The 22,889-nt window shown below is 39.2% G+C and overlaps 1 protein-coding gene across 1 annotated transcript in view; it reads right to left on the reverse strand.

Moving 5' to 3' along the window:
• Positions 1-22,889, reverse strand: part of RTF1 (RTF1 homolog, Paf1/RNA polymerase II complex component) — a 62,732-nt gene that overhangs the window by 14,871 nt on the left and 24,972 nt on the right. Inside the window, exons 3-6 of the mRNA XM_084904636.1 lie at positions 12,726-12,873; positions 9,629-9,833; positions 4,563-4,677; positions 3,502-3,613 (exon numbers count right to left, since the gene is read on the reverse strand). Coding sequence (XP_084760762.1) covers positions 3,502-3,613; positions 4,563-4,677; positions 9,629-9,833; positions 12,726-12,873 — 580 coding nt within the window. The remainder of the gene's footprint in view (positions 1-3,501; positions 3,614-4,562; positions 4,678-9,628; positions 9,834-12,725; positions 12,874-22,889) is intronic.

Here is a 22,889-nt window from a genome sequence, read left to right on the forward strand (position 1 = left end):
AATTAAAAAAAAAAACAAGGAAATTAAAAAACCTGATGAACAATATTAACTGTTGATTATAATGGAATCAGAGATACGGGAGGGGAGTGGACTGACAATTCTCGGGGAAAAGGGGAGTGGGGTGTGGGGGAAGAGACTGATCATAAACTGTGCACTTATGGATGAGGACAATGGGGGGTGGGGAAAGGGCAGAGGGTGGGGTGGGAACCTGGTGGAGGGGGGGAAAATGAGGAACTTTTGTAATAATATGAACAATAAAGATTGATTTAAAAAATAAAAAAAATACAAAAAATACAAGTCAACAACAACAAAGTTGATCAAAAACGAGCAAAAGGTATAATAGATATAACTTCATCAAAGAAGTTATCCAATTGGTCAATAAGCACATGAAAAGATGCTCAACATCACTAATCATTAGAGAAATGCAAATAACAATCACATTTCATATTCACTAAAATGGCTACTATCAAAAAGACAACAAGTGTTGGTGAGAATATGTAAAGAGTGATACCCTCATACATTGCTGGTGGGAATACAAAATGGTAAAGACACTTTGGAAAACATTCTGGCAGTTTCTCAAAAGGTCAAACACAAATTTACCATACGTTCCAACAATTCCACTCTTGTTCTAGCTGGGTAGCTCAGGTGGTTAGAACATTGTCTCAATATGACAAGGTTGTGGGTTTGATCCCTGATCAGGGCACATACAACTATCAATCAATGAATGTATTAATAAGTGGAACCTGGATGACGCAGCCCAGTGGTTGAGCATCAGCCTATGAACCAGGAGGTCACAGTTCGATTCCCGGTCAGGGCACATGTCTGGGTTGCAGGCTCCAGTGTGGGGTGTGTAGTAGGCAGTGGAACAATGATTCTTTCTCATTATTGATGTTTCTATCTCTCTCTCTCTTTTTAAAAAAATATACTTTACTGATTTTTTTACAGAGAAAAAGAGGGAGGGATAGTTAGAAATATCGAGAGAGAATCATCAATCAGCTGCCTCTTGCACACCCCCTACTGGGGATGTGCCTGCAACCGAGGTACATGCCTTTGACCGGAATCAAACCCAAGACCTTTCAGTCCACAGGGCAAAAAGTATAGCACAGGTAATATAGTCAATGATATAGCAAAAACTATGTATCATATCAGATGTGCACTAGATTTATTGAGGTAATCACTTTATAAGTTATATAAATGTCTTATCACTGGGTTGTATGCCTAAAACTAATAGAATACTGTACACCAACTATAATTGAAAAATAAATTATTTTTTAAAAAAACCAAGCTCCATACATTGAAAAGTCTTAGACATAATAGCCAACCCAGTAGTATGGACACTTGATGGATCTAGACTGTGATGTCCACATACAGTTTCTCATGAAAAAGGAACCAGAGTTCCTTAGAGAAATGGCTAATTCCAAATTCAGAAAGCAAGAAAACTATTGGAGCATCATATCATAAGGACTTAGGCTACAACTGGTTGAAGATGAAATAATATGAATCTCAATAATAATTACTGCAATGGATTGAAATGTATGAAGTATCTTAAAATCCATGAGTTCATAACGATATTCAAAATAAAGAAACAAACCTCACTGGGCACCTTTGAAAGTTGTCAAGGAACTAGCTTTCTTTTAAAACCCAGTAAAGCAAAACAAAAACAAAAAAATCAAGCATTTATTCTGCCTTTCCTATAAAAAATAGTACCTAGTGGTAACTAAATAGCTGATGAGAAGCTTCTCTTTTTAGAAGTAAACCCAAGATAATAAATGAAGAAAGAATAATAGATCATAACATCACCCTTTTGCAACTTATAATAAGTTAAATGCTCTAGGTAATGATTACAATGGCTGTTGGGATAGAACATATTACTATTACCAATCTTCACCCTTCTCATACCCAGGCTCTTTGCCATGTGATTCAGTGGGAAGTTCCTCTCGGCCATTCATGTTGGGTTTGGTAATGTGACTTGCTTTCGCCAATGGAATGTGCACACATCTGACACTGCTCATTCCAAGTCTAGGCCATAAGAGGCATCTCATGTTTCTGCTTGCCCCTATTATACTTCTGCCATTACCATGAGAAGAATGTGTCCTAGTTATTCTGGTCTGAGGCGGGAGAGAGATAGGAGAAACAGACCTGGTTCTATCATGAAACTTGGGGACAATCCCATCTAAACCTGTATATCAAGCAACCCCTACCTGAATTGCAGATGCTTGAGTAAGAACAAACGATCGTTTATCTGAGTTTGGGGAAGTTTGTTATTTCACATTATTGTGGTAATAGTTAAGTGACAGCTGGCAGTATCACAAAATGAGACAAGCAGATACTCTGGGTCTCGTGGTATAATATATCACTACCTAAAACTTAGTCTTCCAAACAAAACAAAACAAAATAGAAACAGAACAAATCCAAATCTGTCCAATTCTCTAACTCTAACTACAAATTACAGGAAATTCAAGGTACTAGAAAAACACATTTAACGCCACTAATATGATGTAGTCAGCATCTGTGAAAAACTGTAAGATAAATGAAAGCAGTTTATTCAACAAATAAACTGAAAGGGGCTAGTTAAAAAAGAGAGATAGACAGGAAAACCTATAGACTAAGTGACTTAGGGATATATTAACAAATAACAATGAGTGGATTTTATTTATATACTGATTAAAATGATCAAATTAGTATATTTTATAGAATAACTAAAAAAATTTAAAGACTGACTATATATTTGTATAAAGGAATAAAATGGTAAGAGATTCGTTGCAATATATATATTGTCATTATAGTTATATTTAAAATAAGAGCCCTTATCTTTTCAATATATTGAAATAATTATGGTTGAAATATAATTATTTACTGAGATTTACTTTAAAATAACCTGATGATAAAATACATTAAAAAAAATAAAATAACCCAATGGAAGAGGAAGTATAGCTTTAACAAGATTGGCCATGAGTTGCTGTTACTATTCTTATGCACCATTCAGACTTGTTAGAGTAGATGTGGGTTATGATTGCTAAGTTTGTCCAGCACAGCAGTTTTATCACTAAAAGTTGGACTTGTTGATGGAGTCCCATAGTGGTTTCAGTGTTAGACACAGTTTTTTCCACTATACATCTGTGCATTTTCTCTTTGGGTGACTGAATGATATTTAAGACATTTGTATGCAAAGTTACTCTTTTTATGAACTGTTGTACCCTGTCAATGCATATTGCTCTGTGATTCCAGTATATCTTACCTGTACTGATCAAACCTAAATAAACATTTTTATTGTAACGCCTCCAAAACAAAACAAAACAAAACAAACAAACAAAATGGTTGCCCATGAGTTGACTGGTGAGGCTGGATGATGATGGGTTCATGGAGGTTCATTACACTATATCCTGTATGTTTTTGGAATTTCTCATAATAAAGAGCTAAACAAGGGGAAAAATAAAAATGACCACTAGGAAGTCAAATCATATGATCAAAGACACCAAGTAGCATATTTTCCCTACTTACCTGTTCTGTTCTTCCGTTTTTCTCTCTCTGCTTTTAGCTCCTCCATGGCTTGAGATTTTTTATCTAGTTTCTCATCCCGTTTGGAACGCCGTTCCTTGTTGTGGGATGTTACCTGCGAAGGGAAACATATGTAGGATGGTTCTTTTTATCGACTGGTTATGACTGTCTATACCTACAATTAATTATTTAGTTCTTCACTGTGACTCTGTATTACTATAGAAACTGAAATTTGTTTAAAGGGGGAGAGCATCCTCTTGTGGACAAAGAGGATAGAGCAGTAAAGTCAGCTCTCATCTTCCCTGCCTAATAAACAGAAAGCCTAAGAATTACAGGAATAAGCACTTTTAAAATATATGCAAAATCTATATACACATATATTTTTATTGTTGACAGTATTACAGATGTCCCCCATCCTGCCCTCCCTTTTCCCATCTCTTCCCAGCCTGTGCCCTCTCTCAGGCCTTCACCACACCGTTTGTCTGTATCCATGGGCTATGCCAGGTGTGTATGTAAATTCTTCGGTTTTTCTCTTCCTGGCCTCCCCACCCCTCCCCTCTGAGATCTGGCAGTCTGTTCCATGCATCCATGCCTCTGGACCTATTTTGATTCTCAGGTTATTTTGTTCATTAGACCAGGAATAAGCACTTTCAAGAAGGACATCCTAGATCATAGCCAATATTTGCTGATATTATCAACAAAGCATTCTGTGACAAATGCAGAGATGACTAATTTTCCCAGCTACTTTTACAACCAAGTCAGGATGAAGTACACCTGACTGAGTAAACAATACTAACCAATTGGCTACACTGAACAGGAAATTTAACAACTTTTTCTTAGAGGCTATTCACACTTCATTTAAGCTGCTTTTTAAATGCAGACTTGAGTGAAGGATTCCTAAGGAATTAAACAGTGTAGCTAGTGGTGAAATGATATATCTAGAGTATGTAATAGTTATGCACTGACTGACTTAAGCTGAGTAATATAAACACATCTTTTATATAAACACATGCATTCAAAATAGACTTTATTCTTCAGATAATGAGGTCCACTGAATCTCCTACCTGAGATTCTTGAATCTGTGTCAGCTTTTTCTTTTCTTGCTCTTCTTCTTGCCTTTTCTTTTTTTCTTTCTTTTCTTTCTTTTTGGCTGTTTTTAGTTTTTTCTTAATTTCAAACCTGATTAAAAGATATTTATTGTTTTTTTAAGTGGGGCAATTAAATATTTGTAATGACTGATTCCTATTAGATACAAGAAAGGAAGTAAGTAGGGGGCGGAGGAGTTAATAAACGTTTTCTGCTTCCTTTAAGAAGCTCCAATGTACAAGTACCATAAAAATCATTGACTATCGCCTGGCTGGTATGGATCGATTCCTGGTCAGGGTACATGCATGTGTTGTGGGTTCGATCCCCAGTAGGGTGCATTCAGGAGGCAGCCAATCAATGATTTCCTCTCATCATGGATGTTTCCATTTCCCTCTCCCTATTTCTTTTTCTCTGAATAAAATATATATTTAAAAATATTGAATATAAGTACAGAAAAATACTTAAAACATTAAGTTGGAATAGGCTTAAGAGGACAAAAATATTCAGGATATTACTGTATCCTGTCAGTAACACACAAATCCTCCTTGACCTTCATATAACAGAAGAAAGTAACGAATTTTTAAAATAAATTCCAATGGTGTTCCATCAGAAATAGAGTGAAACCACAGAGTCACTATCACATTAAAAAAAAAATGTTTTTACTAATTTTAGAGAGAGGAAGAGAGAGAGATAGAAACATCAATGAGAGAGAAACACATGGATCGGCTGCCTCCTCCACGCCTCTTACTGGGGATTGAACCTACAACCAAGGTACATGCCCATGATTGGAATTGAACCCAGGACCCTTCAGTCCGAGGGTCACTGAGCCAAACTTGCAAGGGCAGTAATACCAATCCTTTTTTTTAAATGTATTTTATTGATTTTTTACAGAGAGGAAGGGAGTGGGATAGAGTTAGAAACATCAATGAGAAACATCAATCAGCTGCCTCCTGCATGCCCCTACTGGGGATGTGTTCGCAACCAAGGTACATGCCCTTGACCAGAATCGAACCTGGAACCCTTCAGTCCGCAGGCCAATGCTCTATCCACTGAGCCAAACCAATTAGGGTGGTAATACCAATTCTTCACAAACTCTTCCAAAAAATAAAAGAGAAGAAAACACTTCTCAATTCATTCTATGAGGCTAGCATTTTTTTTTTTCTTATAAGAGAACATTTTGTTTGGTAAATTATAGAGATAGAAGAAGTAATTCATAGAAAGACGGGCTTAGGAAACAAGTTATGGAGGTAAAGGAAGGACCCTTGGAGTTTGGAAGTGAGGAAGCTCATGTGCTTGGGGGGCGGGGAGGGGAAGGAAAAGGGAAAGGCATGGGAAAGCCTAGGCTAATATTATTCTGATACCAAAGCCAGACAATGACATCACAAGGAAAAAAGTATAGACCAGTATCTCTTAAGAATGCTGGTACAAAACAGCAGCAAATTGAATCCATCTACATTATAAAAGGCCTGTGGCTGTAAGACCATAACAACAGTCACCAGGAGGTGCATTGATGGGTCTTGTGGTGGCACGGTGGGGCTGGAGTCCCATGCCCATGGAAGTATGGCAGGTCTGGGGTCCCACTTCTATGGCTGCACTGCAGGTCTGGGGTCGCGTGCCCACAGTGGCACGGCGAGTTTGGGGTCTTATGTAATTTCGCGCACTGGGCCTCTTAGTAAACTTATAAAAGGATGATACACCATGACCAAGCAGAAATGCAAGGTTGATTCAACATAAGAAAATCAATCATTGTAACCTACCATATTACCCTGTTTCCCCAAAAATAAGACAGTGTCTTATATTAATTTTTGCTCCCAAAGATGCGCTAGGTCTTATTTTCAGGGGATATCTTATTTTTCCATGAAGAAGAATACGGTACACATTTATTGTTAAATGAAAATAAAGGAAATTTATTACCTGTATACGGCACGGTAGTACAGTAGTTGTCAACACAAAACAGACAAACTATGACTCCTACAGTATCAAGAATTTACTCATTTATTCAATGGCAATCATGTCATCATCTTCTGAAACATCATCATAACAATCCAATTCCTGAATTTCCTGGTCAATTTCTTGTGACTCCATTTCTTTCAGAATCAGTGGACCAAATCTCTCATATTTAGCCTATGGGGGCCTTATTTTCGGGGGGGATGCCTTATATTTCACTCAGAAGGAAACCTGTAAGTAGGTCTTATTTTCGGAGGATGTCTATTTTCGGGGAAACATGGGTAGTAGAATGAAGTACAAAAACTACATAATTATCCCAACAAACACAGAACACGCATTTAACAAAACCCAATACCCTGTCTTGGTAAAAACTCTCAACAAACTAGAAACAGAAGGGAACTTTCTCAAACTGATAGAAAGCATCTATAAAAAACCCCACAGCTAACTTAATACATAATGGTGAAAGACTGAATCCTTTCCCCTAAGATTAGAACAAGACAAGGATGTATGCTCTCACTATTTCTAATCATCATGGTACTGGAAGACACACACACACAAAAAAGAAATGAAGGGATACATATGGGAAAAGAAGTAAAATTTATGCAGATCAGAAAAGTACAAATCAAAATCACAGTGAAATATATCACATCCATCAGAATAGCTATTAAGAAAAAAAGGGAAAATAACTAGTATTGGCAAGAATGGGCACAATTGGAACCAACATTGCTGGTGTGAATGTAAAATAGTGCAGAGGTTGTGGAAAAAACAGTTTGGTGGTTTCTCAAAAGGAAACATAAAATTACTGTATGACCCAGCAATTTTACTCCTAGGTGTACCCCTAAAAGGACCGAAAATAGGTATTCAAATATGTGTATATGAATGTTCATATTAGCACTATTCACAATAGCAAAACAGTGAAAACAACCCAAATATCAACCAACAGATCAATAGATAAACAAAAATCAGTATACACTGGAGGGAAACCAAGACGGTGGCATAGATATAATAAATACCTGGACTTGCTGCCTCACAAAACAACTTCAAAACTACAACTAAAAGACAAAACAGACATCATCCAGAACCACAGGAAGGTTGGCCAAGTGGAAATTCTACAACTAGAAGGAAAAAGAAAAGCACACTGAGACTCAAAGGAGCTGCAAAAGTAAAGTTCAGAGGTATGAGGAACGCATGTTCACAAAGGGCTGGTAACTGAGGGCTGGCAATTTAAGATGCGACTGTCTTTTTCATTTGGGAGATACAAGCTCCTAATTGCTCTGAACTACAGTTCTGGGTGAGACTCTGGGGACCCAGACTCATATGGGGAGAAACTGGACTGTCTGGCATTGGGTGGAACTTGAGGGCACTTTCTCTCAGAAGTACTTGCAGTGATTACTATGGGATACTGAGGCCCAGGAGCCTCTTAGGGCAGGGCTGATGGGAAGCCATTGCTGTTTGCTCAGCTCTGAGACCCCACCCCACCCATGCTGTGCGCAGAGGCTTTTGCATATGAATGGCCTGGTCCTTTGAAATCTAAAATTACCTAAGAAACTGCAGCTGAGTCAGAGAGACCCAGAACATCCAAAAGAAGGTCTAAGGCCCAACAGCAGCTTTCATTGCTTCACACCTGGGCCTCATCTGGGCACCTCCAAATCCCAAACAAAAAAGAGAATCTGCAGATCTATCTGTAGCTCCTGCTGGGTGGCCTCAGGCAGAGGCTAAATTAGCACCTCCTTGGAGATCCAAGAGCCAGTGTACCCAGTGGTAAGAGTGGGACCATCCAGATTACAACCCCTCAGATCCATAGGGGGCAGACTCCATGAGCACCAAAGCCCCAATGAAGCAAGTCTTGTCTTAGATGGGTGTCTCAAGCATAGAAGTTCTCCCATCATAGACACAGCTGATCCTCACAGCCAATTGGCCTGGTGGTCAATTCCTCCCAGTGATACTAACATCAATCAAGGCTTAACTACAACAAGACTATGCACACAGCCCATAAAGGGGTGCACCAAAAGTGTCCACTTCAGGTAACTGGGGAAGCTGAACCACTGGGCCCTATAGGACACCTAGCACACAAAGCCACTCTATCAACACAGGGAAGCAGCCAAAATGCGGAGACAAAGAAACAGGTTACAAATGAAAGCAATGGAGGAGATAGAGGAGATAGAGTCAAAACCACAGTTATAAGTTTTTTCAAGAATTTTCTAGAAACCGCCAATAAATTTAGCAAGATCCTCAAGAATATGAAAAATGACCAACTAGCCGAAACCAGTTTGACTCAGCGGTAGAGCATCGGTCTGTGGACTGAAAGGTCCCAGGTTCGATTCAGGTCAAGGGCATGTACATTGGTTGTGGGCACATGCCCGATAGGGAGTGTGCAAGAGGCAGCTGGTTGATGTTTCTCTCTCATTGATGTTTCCAGCTCTCTATCTCTCTCCCTTCCTCTCTATAAGAAAATCAATAAAATATATATTTTTTAAAAAATGACCAACTAGAAATTAAGCATACACTGACTGAAATAAAGAATAACATACAGAGATCCAACAACAGACTAGAGGATCGCAAGAATCAAGTCAAAGATTTGAAATACGAAGAAGCAAAAAACACCCAACTGGGAAAGCAAAAAGCAAAACATACAAAAGCTGTGATGGAAAGATAGTGAGATACCGAATTTGTAAATAATGATAAATCCCACCCTAGCCAGTTTGGTTCAGTGGACAGAGCATCAGCTTATGGACTGAAGAGTCCCAGGTTCGATTTTTGGTCAAGGGCACATACCTCAGTTACAGGCTTAATCCCCGGCCCTGGTGACCCTGGTTGGGCCCAACGTGGGAGGCAACCAATCGATGTGTTATTTCTCCCATTGATGTTTCTCTCTCTATCTCTTCCCCTCCTTTCCATTATCTAAAACCAATGTAAAAATATCCTTGGAGAGGATTAACATCAACAACAATAGCAATAATAATAATAATAATAATAATAATAATAATATTATAAATCTCAAGTGTTAATTAAATCCAATAGAGATAGGGCTTCAAATGTGAATTTTGGAAAAATTATTTTGTTATTTTATTTGCTCATTAAGGAATTATAACCTTACCTTCTTTTCAACACCTCCCTCTTCTCAATTCGGTTGAAGAGTTCTTGCTCTCGTTCCTTCTCTGTCATTTGCTCCAGACGAGCCCTGTCCTCCTCATCCCCCATGAGGTCTTCCCCGTAGCCATCATGGAACTCTTCATCTTCAGAAGAGGAGTCAGAGTCTGAACTAGAGGAGGAGCTGTTGCTGTCAGAATCCGACACTTCACCTGCCACAAAGGGCGAACAGAAGATTAGGCTCTACTAGAGAAGTCAGGCCGAGGTGACTGTTAATTATCATTACTCCTTGGCTCTCCTGGGTAAAATGGCATATGGCCATCTCTGCTCCCTTGGGTCTGCCTTTGGCAAATGTAAGCATAGGTTACGAAAAATTAGGCTGGAATATAAACCAGCATGTTCTTTTAAAACTTTTTACTTTTGAAAAAATTGCAGATCTAAAGAAAAAAGGTGGAAGAATAGGTGACTCTGATACATCTTTTTTTTTTTTTTTTTTTTTTTTTTTTTTTTTTTTAATAATCCTTAACTGAGGATATTTTTTCCACTGGTTTTCAGAGAGGGTGGAAGGGAGGGAGGGAGAGAAAACAAACACTGATGTGAGATATATCCATATTAATGGATGTATCTCATCCATAGTTAGTGGCTGCTTCCCACACATGCCTGGACCAGGTGAGGGAGTGAACCCTAATCCAGTTATGTGCCCTTGACTAGGAATTGAACCCAAGACCTTCAATGAATTGGCTGACACCCTAACCAGTTAGCAACACTGGCCAGAGTTCCTGCACATCCTTTTTTCTCCCCTTTAATATTATTATTGATTTCAGAGAGAGGAAGGGAGGGAGAGAGATAAAACATCAATGATTAGAATCATTGGTTGGCTGCCTCCTGCAGGCCCCAGACTGGGGATGAAGCTGCAATCTGGACATGTGCCCTGACCAGGAATTGAACCATGACCTCCTGGTTCATAGGTTGATGCTCAATCACTGAGCCACACTGGCCTGGCCCATCATTTTTTAAAATAAAATATACTGAGAAGGGAGAGGGAGAGAGAAATAAAGCATCAATGATGAGAGAGAATCATTAACTGTTTTCTTTACGCCAAACACTAGGGATCAGGCTGCAGTCCAGACACTGCCCTGATTGGGAATCAAACCATGATATCCTAGTTCATAGATTGTGTTCAACCACTGAGCCACACCCGCTGGGCTATATATCTTTTAACTTAGGTTTACACATTATCAACATTGCCAATTTACTTTTTGTCTACTTATTTAAAATAATGTATACAGCCGAAACCGGTTTGGCTCAGTGGTAGAGCGTCGGTCTGCGGACTGAAAGGTCCCAGGTTCGATTCCGGTCAAGGGCATGTACGTTGGTTGCGGGCACATCCCCGGTAGGGGGTGTGCAAGAGGCAGCTGGTCGATGTTTCTCTCTCATCGACGTTTCTAGCTCTCTATCCCTCTCCCTTCCTCTCTGTAAAAAATCAATAAAACATATAAAAAAATAAATAAATAAAATAAAATAATGTATACATTTTTTTATTTTTTTTATTTTATTGATTTTGTACAGAGAGGAAGGGAGAGAGATAGTCAGAAACATCGATGAGAGAGAGTCATCGATCAGCTGCCTCTTGCACACCCCCTACTGGGGATATGCCCGCAACCAAGGTACATGCCCTTGACCGGAATCGAACCCGGGACCTTTCAGTCCCCAAGCCGACACTCTATCCATTGAGCCAAACCAGTTTCGGCAAATGTATACATTTTTATTATTCATTTTGCTGAACTGAAAGTAAGTTGCAGAGATTGTAACCCTTTATACCTAAACACTTCTCCTAAAAGACAGTCTTTTACATAATCAATTATACAATTATCAAATTCAGGAAATTTAACACTGATGGAATACCTTCATCTAACACACGCCCTATTCAAATTTCACCAGTTGTTCTAACATAGTCCTTTATAGCCACTTTTCAGCCAAAGAGGGACTCAATCTAGGATCACACATTGCATCTGGTTTCTATGACTCTCTAGTACCTTTAATCTGCAACAACCTTTTTCTTTTGGTCTTTCATACCATTGAAGTTTTGAGGAGTATAAGTCCAAATATTATCTAACAGAATTTTATGAAGTAATAAATATTCTTTATCTGAGCCGTAGCCACCACATGTGGCTACCAAGCAATTAAAATGTGGCTAATGCAAATGAGAGACTAAAATTTTAAGTTTTAATTATTTCAAACTTAAACAGCCACAGTTATCAAATGTCCACAATTTCAGTTGGTTGGTTTCATCAAGCACTATTTAGGTTATGATTTTTTGGCAACAATACTCTCTAAGTAATTGTGTCCTTTTCAAAGTATCACATCAGGAAGCACCTGATATCTATTTGTCCAATTACTAGTGATATTTAGATTTTTGGGTAAGGTAGTATCCCATAGATTTCTCCATTGTAAAGGCACTTTTTTCTTCTGTGTAGCTATTAAGTATAACGGGGAGATGTTTTGAGACTGTAAATATCTTACTTCCAACAAACTCTCACCCAGTGATTTAAGAGTCATTGATAACTCTTGAGTAAATCAATTATTACTGATGACTGAAAAATGGTGATTCAGCCAAGACCGGTTTGGTTCAATGGATAGAGCGTCGGCTTAGGGACTGAAAGGTCCCGGGTTCGATTCCGGTCAAGGGCATGTAACTTGGTTGCAGGCATATCCCCAGTAGGGGGTGTGTAAGAGGTGGCTGATCGATGTCTATCTCTCATCGATGTTTCTAACTCTCTATCTCTCTCCCTTCCTCTCTGTACAAAATCAATAAAATATATTAAAAAAAAAAAAAAAAAAAAAAAAAAAGAAAGAGGGAAGGGAAGGTCAGGGTGAAACTCTAATGCAAATACTCCTCATGGGTTTCCTGGATGGGTTTCACTGAACTCATTAATCTTCGGAACTGCATGTATTTTTCTTTCTTCATTTAGCTTCTCAAAGGATCCATGACCACTGAAATGTTCTGAGCTGCTGAAATGCATGCGCGTTTCCCTCCATTTCTGACTGCACCCTCAGCCCGTAAGAAGGGGAGCTCACTGCCAGGCTCTGGGCTCCCGGCTCACCTTCCTCAGGGGCTGAGCTCTCAGCGGAACTGTCTTTGTCCGAACTGCCTGAAGAAGCAGTTTTATTGGCCTGTTTCTTCATGGCTCCTTTCTTCTCTATTTTTCTGGTCTTTCCTTTCTTCTTATTTTTATTGCTCCCGAACGTCCACTACAAAGAAAAAAGAAAAAGGAAAACTGAAAAAGAGACTTTCTTGGGAAAACCTGGAAGATTCAAAAGTTAAAAGTCCCTGACATTCACCAAAATTGCTTTGGACACAAATCTACTTTATATGAACATATGAATTTTTGAAATCTTGGTTAAAACTTAATAACTTATGGTTTGCAATTTCTTAGTGGTAGTAGACAATTGATATAATAAAATTTAATTAATCACTTTTTATCACAACAGAAAAACAAAGATAACAACTTTATGGCAAGTCAACTAAGTTAATGAAAACTCAGTTGTTATAGCAATCAACCCCTAGAATTATTGCCTCTCCATTTCCTGTAGCAGAGAAGGCAGTGGGGGTTGTATGTCTCTATTCTCTGTTCAGTACACACAGAATGGTTTAGTTCTGGAGTGGGTTCCAAGAAGGCAGGAAATAAAGCTTGTCAGAAGAGAATTATCGAAAGCACAGCAAGAGGGGATGAGGCCCATGCTTTAACATGGATGGTAGCACTGGTACCAACTCCAACGAGGCAGAAAGCAAAGTAGATCATTTTGTGTGTGTGTGTGTGTGTATTTGTGTGCATCTATTAAAAAAAAAAACCTACATAGCTATGGCCAAGTGGCTCAGCTGGTTGGAGCATTGTCCCATGCAGCAAAAGGTTGCATAATTGATTCCTAGTCAGGGGTACTAGGTTGAGTTTAATCCCCAGTTGGGGCATGTATGGGAGGCAACTGATTGATGTTTCTCTCTCACATGGATCTTTCTCTCTCTTTCTCAAAACAATAAATATATCCTTGGGTGGGGGTAAAAAAAAAAATCTGCATATACAGAGTATCCAAAAAAAAAAAAAAAAAAAAAAAAGTATGCACACTTCAACAGCTGATAGCTCAATTTTTAAAATGAAATGCATTTTAATAAGCAATTCCATTATAATTATTCAAAGTGTGTGTATAAATTTTTTGGGACATACTGTATGTTTAAATTGAATCATAAATAGGAGATTCCATACATATAAACATACGGAAACTTCAATTGCTGATGTGGCTCAGTGTTTGAGCATCCATCTATGAAGCAGAAGGTCACGGTTTGATTCCTGGTCAAGGCACATGCTGGGGTTGCGGGTTTGATTCCCAGTGGCGGGAATTGGGGGAGGGGGGCATTCAGAAAGCAGCCAATTGATGATTCTCTCTCATCATTGATGTTTCTATTTCTCCTTTCCTCTCTGAAATCAATAAAAATCCTATATAACAAAAGCCTAATATGCTAAGTGACCGATCGTCCATTCAACCAATCAAACCATAATATGCTAAGGCCACTCAACTTCTTGTTATGACGTGCACTGACCACCAGGGACAGACGATCCAACCAATAGGTTTGCCTGATGCTAAGGTCCGGAAGATCTGGACTGAGTGAGATGGGCCAGACACGCCCTAGAGCCCTTCAGTGGTCCCGCCTGCCAACCTCCCGTGTCCCTCCCCAGCCCCAATCGTGCACTGGTGGGGTCCCTCGGCTTGGCCGGCACCCTCTCACAATCCAGGACCCCTTGGGGGATGTCAGAGAACCAGTTTCAGCCCAATCCCACAGGCCAAGCCATAGGGCTTCCACTGGTGCATGAGTTTGGTACCTGGCCTCTAGTATCCTACCTAATAAAAGAGTGATATGCAAATTAACCATCACTCTGCTCCACAAGCCATGCCCACCAGCCAATCAGAGCAAGTATGCAAATAAACCCAACCAAGATGGCTATAGCCACAGAGAGCAGGAGGGAGGCATATCCCCAGCAACAGAGGAAGCCAAGCTTTCCATCTGCCCTTGCCAGCCTAATCCTCCACTCAAGGCTACAAAATTTCAATTATAGAAGGTAAACAAATCCAAACAGACAGGCTGCCACCAAGAGCAAGCAAGAGGCTTGGCTCCGCTCCAGGCTACAAAGTTTCAATTGTAGAAAGTAAATATACCCCAGATACCAGGGCCTCCGATTGGGTTGCTGGAGGCGTTGGCTGGCTTGAAAACCACCATAGGCCCCTCTCTCAGGCTACCCCAAGCCCCAAGGGAACCCCCACCCTGATCCAGATCACCCTTCAGGGCAAACCAGCTGGCTCCCACCCATGCACCAGGCCTCTATCCTATCTAATAAAAGAGTAATATGCAGATTGACCATCACTGCAACACACAATATGGCTGCCCCCATGTGGTCAAAGATCCTGCCCCTATGTGGACACAAGACAGCCAGCAGGGGAGGGCAGTTGGGAGGCAACAGGCCTACAAGGGAGGGCAGTTATGGGTGATCAGGCAAGTAGGAGAGGACAGTTGGGAGGCACCAGGCCTGCAAGGGAGGGGAGTTGAGGGGGAATAGGCCTGCAACAGAGGGCAGTTGAAGGTGATCAACCCTGCAGGGGAGGGAAGTTAGGGGTGACTAGGCCAGCAGAGGAGGGAAGTTGAGGGAAGTTGGGGGCAAACGGGCTGGCAGGGGAGCAGTTAGACATCAATCAGGCTGGCATGGGAGTGGTTAGGAGGTGATCAGGCTGTCAGGTAGAAGCGGTTAGGGGCAATCAGAAAGGTAGGTAGGCAGGCGAACAGTTGGGAGCCAGCAGTCCTGGATTGTGAGAGGGATGTCCCAAATTGGAGAGGGCACAGGCTGGGCTGAGGGACAACCCCACCCCCACCCCCATGGATGAATTTCATGCACCGGGCCTCTAGTACATATATATATATTTAAAAGAACAGTCTTTGCTCCTTCTATAATGTAATGCTAAATTAACCTCCTAACTCAAAGTGGCTAATATCAGAAGTAAATTTGCTTGAGTTTTGATTTGTTTTTGTGGGGAGTGAAAGGGGCAGTTCTGATGAGATTTCCATTTTAGAAATATTCCATATGAACTCTTCTAGTTTACTTTAAATACTGTGAAAGAGTGCTATTTTAATCTTATCTTAGTTATTTTAATTGCCACATTGTTTTTGTACTCAAGAACTAGACAAAAGGGGCAAGTAAAAACAAAACAAGCACATGTTATAGTGATATAAAATGAATGATTTCCCTTTATAAGTTCATCTACTTCTCAAACTTAAACACGTCAACTCTTAGATCATTATCTAGATAAAAACCCTAATGCTTCTCTCTTCTAAATCATAGTTCTCAACCATTTCAATTTTTTTACCTTTTTTCATAGCTTTTCTTTTTTTTTTTTTTTTTTTTTTTTTAATAATTTTTATTTTTCAATTACAGTTGACATACAACATATTCATTTTAGGTATATAACCCGGTGATAAGATATTTATATAGCCGGACAGGTTTGGCTCAGTAGATAGAGCATCGGCCTGCGGACTGAAAGGTCCGGGGTTCGATTCTGGGCAAGGGCATGTACCTTGGTTGTGGGCACTTCCCCAGTAGGGGGTGTGCAAGAGGCAGCTGATGGATGATTCTCTCTCATCGATGTTTCTAGCTCTCTATCCCTCTCTCTTCATCTTGGTGAAAAATCAATAAAATATATTTAAAAAAAAAAAGATATTTATATAATCTTCTAAGTGATCACCCTGATAAAACTAGTACACATCTGAAATCATACATAGTTATTACAATATTATTGATCATATTTCCTTATGCTGTACTTTTCATTCCAGCAACTATTCTGCAACTACCTATTTGTTCTTAATCCCTTCACCTTTTTCACCCATCCCCCCCAGCAATCTGGCAACCCTCAAGTGTTTTCTGTATCATTGAGTCTATTTCTGGTCCGCTTGTGCATTTATTTTGTTTCTTTTTAGGTTCCACAGATAAGTGAAATCATATGGCATTTGTCTTTCTCTGCCTGACTTATCTCACTCAGCACCAATGCATTCTAGGTCACTCTTTTTTTTTTTTTTTTTTTTTAAGGTTGAGTTATATTTCATTGTATATATGCACCACTTTTTTTTAATATATATATATTTTATTGATTTTTTACAGAGAGGAAGCGAAAGGGACAGAGAGTCAGGAACATCGATGAGAGAGAAACATAGATCAGCTGCTCCCTGCACACCCCCAACTGGGGATATACCCACAACCAAGGCACATGCCCTTGACCGGAATCGAACCTGGGACCCTTCAGTCCGCAGGCCAATGCTCTATCCACTGAGCCAAACTGGTTTTGGCTGCACCACTTTTTATTCATTCATCTACTGATGGACAACTAGATTGCTTCCATATTTTGGCTATTTTAAATAATGCTGCAATGAACGTATAGGTGCATGCCTTTTAGATTTGGTGTTTTGGGTTTTTTCAGATAAATACCAAGAAGTGGAATTGCTGGGTCTTTTGTTATCTTGTTAGGTTTTGTTGTAAGCTATTTTGACAGGTATAAATATTGCTACCCCAGCCTTTCTTGTTTCCATGAAATATTTTTCCACCCCCCCCTTTTTTTTTTAATTTTAAAAAAAATATATATTTTATTGATTTTTTACAGAGAGGAAGAGAGAGGGATAGAGAGTTAGAAACATCGATGAGAGAGAGTCATCAATCAGCTGCCTCTTGCACACCCCCTACTGGGGATGTGCCCGCAACCAAGGTACATGCCCTTGACCGGAATCGAACCCGGGACCCTTGAGTCCGCAGGCCGATGCTCCATCCACTGAGCCAAACCGGTTTCGGCCCCCCCCCCTTTTTTTTTGTCTGTGTGTCTTTCCATTTGAAGTGAGTCTGTTTTAGACATATGTAAAAGACTTGTTATTCATTTAATCCTTTTGCATTTAAAGTAATTATTGATATATATGAATTTAATTGCCATTTTAATATTCCTTATTTTTATTTATTTTTTATTCTTCAAGAAGAACATGACTTCTTGCCCTTGCTGGTTTGGTTCAGTGGATAGAGCGTCAGCCTGCGGACTGAAAAGTCCCAGATTTTATTCTGGTCAAGGGCACATGCCTGGGTTGTAGGCTTGATCTCCAGTGAAGGGCATGCAGGAGGCAGCTGATCAATGATTCTCTCTCATCACTGCTGTTTCTCCCTTTCTCTCCCTCTCCATTCCTCTCTGAAATCAATAAAAAAATATTTTAAAAAGAACACAATCTCTTTATTAAATCCTCACCTGCAGATATGTCTTTGTATCTTAATTTTTATTTATTCATTTTAGAGAGGAAGGGGGTAGATGGAGAGAGGGAAAAATAAATTTGTTATTCCACTTACTTATGCATTCATTGGCTGATTCTTGTATGTGCCCTGACTGGGGATCTAATCCTCAATCTTGGCGTATCAGGATGACACTCTAAACCAAGCATGTCACACTCACAGCCCAACAATTATTTTTGCAGCCCAGTCAATATAACAGTAAGAAACTTAAAAAAAAATTTTTTTTTTTAAATTGATTTCAGAGAGGAAAGGAGATGAAGAGATAGAAACATCAATGATGAGAGGGGGAAAAAAATGATGAGAGGGAATCATTGATTGGTTGCCTCCTGCACGTTGGACTGAGCCCACATGCCTTAAACCAGAATCGAACCCGTGACCCTTGAGTCCCCAGCCAACGCTCTATCCACTGAGCCAAACTAGTTAGGGCAAGAAATGTTTTAATAAAAATTTCGTGACTTAATTTTTACAATATCCTGTTATACATAATTATTAATAACGAACTACATCATTTACTAATGACTGATTACTATAATCGTGTTGCATTCATTTTCCTTATGCACCTTAGGCGCAGGCACACCATTTCTCTACACTAATACTAGCAGAGAATATTTAGCAGCTGATTGCCACATCAATAGACTTGTACTGACTTGTTTGGTATATGCAACAGGAAATATTTCTCCTCTGGAGAACAAGAAAAATAGGTTTATTTGCATTATGCTTATTGATTTGTGCAGTTATTCAATGTCTGGTAAGTTAATGTTTAAGAAACAATATTAATTTTTATTAAAATGTTTTATTTTACGTTAACCGTTAACTCATTTATTTTATATTCAGCACATCTCTATCGAAATAAATCTATGTTTCTATGAAAATTGAAGCTTTTGTTTTTTTGCAGCCCATATAAACTTAAATCTTGTTTATTTGGCTTGTGTTAGCCTTTGAGTTTGACATGCTTGCTCTAAATAATTCAGCTACCCCTGATCAGAGCTTGGGAATGTTTTTTTTAATACACACACACACACACACACACACACACACACACACACACACCAAATTTCCATCACTTAAAATTTCAAGGCCAGCCCTAGCTGGTTTGGCTCAGTAGATAGTCAGCTTCTGGACTGAAGGGTCCTGGGTTTGATTTCAGTCAAGGGTATATACCTAGGTTGCAGGCTTGATCCCCAGTATAGGGCATACAGGAGGCAGCCAATCAATGATTCTCTCTCCTCAGTGATGTTTCTATCTCTTTCTCCCTCTCTTTTCCACTTAGAAATCAATAAAAATATCTTTTTTAAAAAAAAACTTCTTTCAGGGTCCACTTCATTCCTATTTATTCCTCTTTAAATACAGAGAAAGATACTTAAAAAGGTACCAATATCTTCCAAATATTTTTTTCCCCCTGGAGAATACATCACATTTATTATAGTTTACATTTACTACTGTAAACCAGAGGTTCCCAATGTTCTAAGTACATATTTTAAAGATTTTCCCAGTACCTCTTCTCCCGATCACAGAAGTTAATAAGCCATAAAGGAGATGAGAAAGGCTTATGGCAGGCAAAATCAACAGAGAAATATCTTAATCCAGCCATTAGCCTAGCAATGCTCACCTATTCCTGCAAAAGCCTTGTTCTGTTGACTCTGAGAATAAGGGAAAATGAATTCTTCTCTCATTGCCAGAGTGTGATAGTAAATGGAGGCACACAAGTAAAGGACAGGATTCAAAGGATGCTTTTAGGCCCTTGCCATCTAGTACAGAGGAGAGGAGTGACCTGGCATTTCTTAATTTGTTTTGGGCGTTATGGCTCTACTAAAAGGCAAACTGTTGTGATCTTTTTTTTTTTTTTTTTTTCATTGTGATATTTAATTTTTAAAACTGTTGTGATCTTAAAAGTGCACCACACAGAAGGCAAGAATGAGAAAAAGAGTGCCTGCTGATCTGTATCTGGGTGCAGAGGCCAGAGCCACCCCCAGTGAAAGCTGCTCAATAATAATCTGGAAAAGCAAAAGGATCCACTGTCACTCAGAATTCTCATATACATGGATGTCCTGCTTTCTACGTATATTCAGAACCACACATATCAAAGGAAGCATGCCTATACAGGGTAGGGTAAAGGAGGTTTACTGTTGTTCATAGGAAAGTAATATAATAATTAATAAATAATATTATAAGAATAAGCTGAGAGAGAGAGAGAGACAGACAGACAGACAGACAGACAGACATGGGTGTGAGACACATTGATTGGTTATCTCCAGCACTTGCCCCAACCGGGGCCCAAGAACCTGCAACACAGGTACATGCCCTTGACCAGGAATTAAACCCACAACTCTTTGGTGCACAAATTGACTCTAACTGCTGAGCTACACCAGCCAGGGCAAGATGTTTTAATAAATAAAAAGAGATTAAAAAAAAAAAAAAAAAAAGAGATTTGTAGTTTGACTTTCACTGGGTGGCAATAATATAACGATATAAGGAGGGTTAGTACCACACAACCTGTGACAAACTGACCTTCCCAGCACTCAGCCAAAAGAAAGGAAGAAACGTGGGGTTGGAAATAGTTGCTTTGAATTTAGGTAATATTGATACACTGAGTAGTTTGAGCATCCTGGAAGCAAAACACACACACAAAGAAACTTGAAGTCTTCAAGAGGATATCTCCAGTGAGCAACCCAGTTACTCTGAAATGAATTTACAAGTGAAACAAAAATACTTTGAGGTAAGTAGGATTCAAGAAGAACAGCTGGGTTAGTGATAAACTATATCGGGATTAGGGTTTAAAAGAATTGGAATAAAGGAGACATATGTAATACTTTCAACAATAAAGAATTAAAAAAAAGAAAAAAAGAATTGGAATACAGCCCAATCCCTTAACTGACATTGTTTCCTTATGGGTAAAGTAGGAATGACAATACCCCTTGACCATTTATCAGGGTAGTGTGAGACTCAAAGAAGATAGAATAAAAGAAGTTTAGAGCACATCATTAAGTTTATATCTATGCAGGGTACTATTTTATGATCTGGAATACAAGAGTCCAGATGACCTCTATGAACTATTGGAGTTTTAGAGTTGTAAGATTATATGTTAACTGAGTGTTATACTAAGTCAAAGCAATCTTTAAAAGAATTTGTACCGTAGTCATTATTGATATTGACAGTGGCCAGCAAAGAAGTGTGTGAGAAGGCATGGTCTCTGACTTAGGTGTTTTTTGCCCCCCAGAAAGTAGAAAAGGCCAGTGGAGTTGAAGAATAAATACAATTTAATGTCAGCCCTCAGAACATGAATAGCTTAGCTTTCTTTTCTATGTAATTAATTAGACAAAGTACAAAAGACACTACTGTATTTTATAACCAGTCAATCACATATATTTAACTGGAAAACATAGAGAATCACTACGCTCAATCACAAAAACTTAGAAGTCTGGTATGGAGACAAAAACAAAAGTGAAACAGATGTAATACAAAAATATGTAGCGCCCCCCACACCAAAAAATATATATGGAGCACTGGCTGGTGTGTAACAGTGGTTAGTCCAATTGGTGTGGCTCGGTGCTTGAGCATCAAGCTATGAACCACGAGATCACATTTCAATTCCCTGGCCAGGGCACATGCCCAGATTGTGGGCTTGATCCCCAGTATGGGGTGGGCAGGAGTCAGCCCATCATTGATTCTCTCTCATCATTGATGCTTCTATCTCTCTCTCTCCCCCTTCCTCTCTGAAATCAATAAAAAAATATATTTTTAAAAACACACAAAAAACAAACAGTAGTTGTTAGACTATTCACCCATGCACCAGAGTCGTGGGCTCAATTCCCAGCCAAGGGCACATACCTGGGCTGCAGTTTAGAATCCCGGCCCCAATTGAGGTGCATGTGGGAGGCAACCAATCAATGTGTCTCTCTCACATTAATCTCTCTGTCTCTCTCTACCCCCGCCCTCCATTCTCTCTAAAAACCAATGGGAAAAGTATCTTCTAGTGAGGATTAATATAAAAAAGGTAAAATATAATCAGTTCTACATTCTACTGTTTGGTAGGAAGTGTCAGAATTTGTTGTACACAAGTCTGAGCAAGTGGTCTATGGAAATCATTTTATTTTTCCAAATTCTTGTGATAAGATTTTTTTAATTCTCATCTGAGGATATTTTATAGAGTGGAAGGGAGGATAGAGGGAGTGGAGAGAGAGAGAAAGAGAGAGAGGTGTGTCAATGTGAGAGAAATACACTGATTGGTTGTTTCCCCACACACACTCTGACCAGCTCCAGGTATTGAATATGCAACTGAGGTACATGTCTTTGATGGGAAATCGAACCCACTACCTTTTGGTGCACAGGCTGATGCTTTAACCACTGAGCACACTGGCCAGGCTGTGATGAGCTTTTAATGGTATCTAGATAAATAAGGTGTACTGTATGATCATCTAAATAGCCAAGAACTAAGAAGTATGTAAAAATAAGGTTTGTAAGCAATCCAAATAATTGTAGCTAAGTTCAAGTACTAAAGAAGAGTATTCCAACCTAAACTCTATGGGGTCCCCTGGTTTCCTGACCACAGAGCAGAGCAGATGCAGGAAGTTGGAAGTAGAGCAGATTACCAAAAGGTGAGAACAAGTGGCCACTTCTTACCTACAGTAATGGAGAGAAAGAAAAGGTATAAAAAGCAGTACCTCACAGCTCAACATTTTGGAAGGCATTATTTCATGGTATAAGAACTGCCGTTTGTAATCATGACTAAATCAACAAGAAAAACAACTATATATAATAATACCTATCAAAAAAACTTTTCAAATGTAGTGGGATTTATATTCTAAACTCTCAAGAATTTAGTTTCAGTATTAGGATAATTCACCTCTGTGGAACATCTTGTTCTGGAGAACTGTGTCTATGACGGGAAAATAAATACTAGCTTAGCAG

Source organism: Pipistrellus hanaki (genome assembly GCF_964339955.1).
Source record: "Pipistrellus hanaki genome assembly, chromosome: 1".
Taxonomy (NCBI): Eukaryota; Metazoa; Chordata; class Mammalia; order Chiroptera; family Vespertilionidae; genus Pipistrellus; species Pipistrellus hanaki.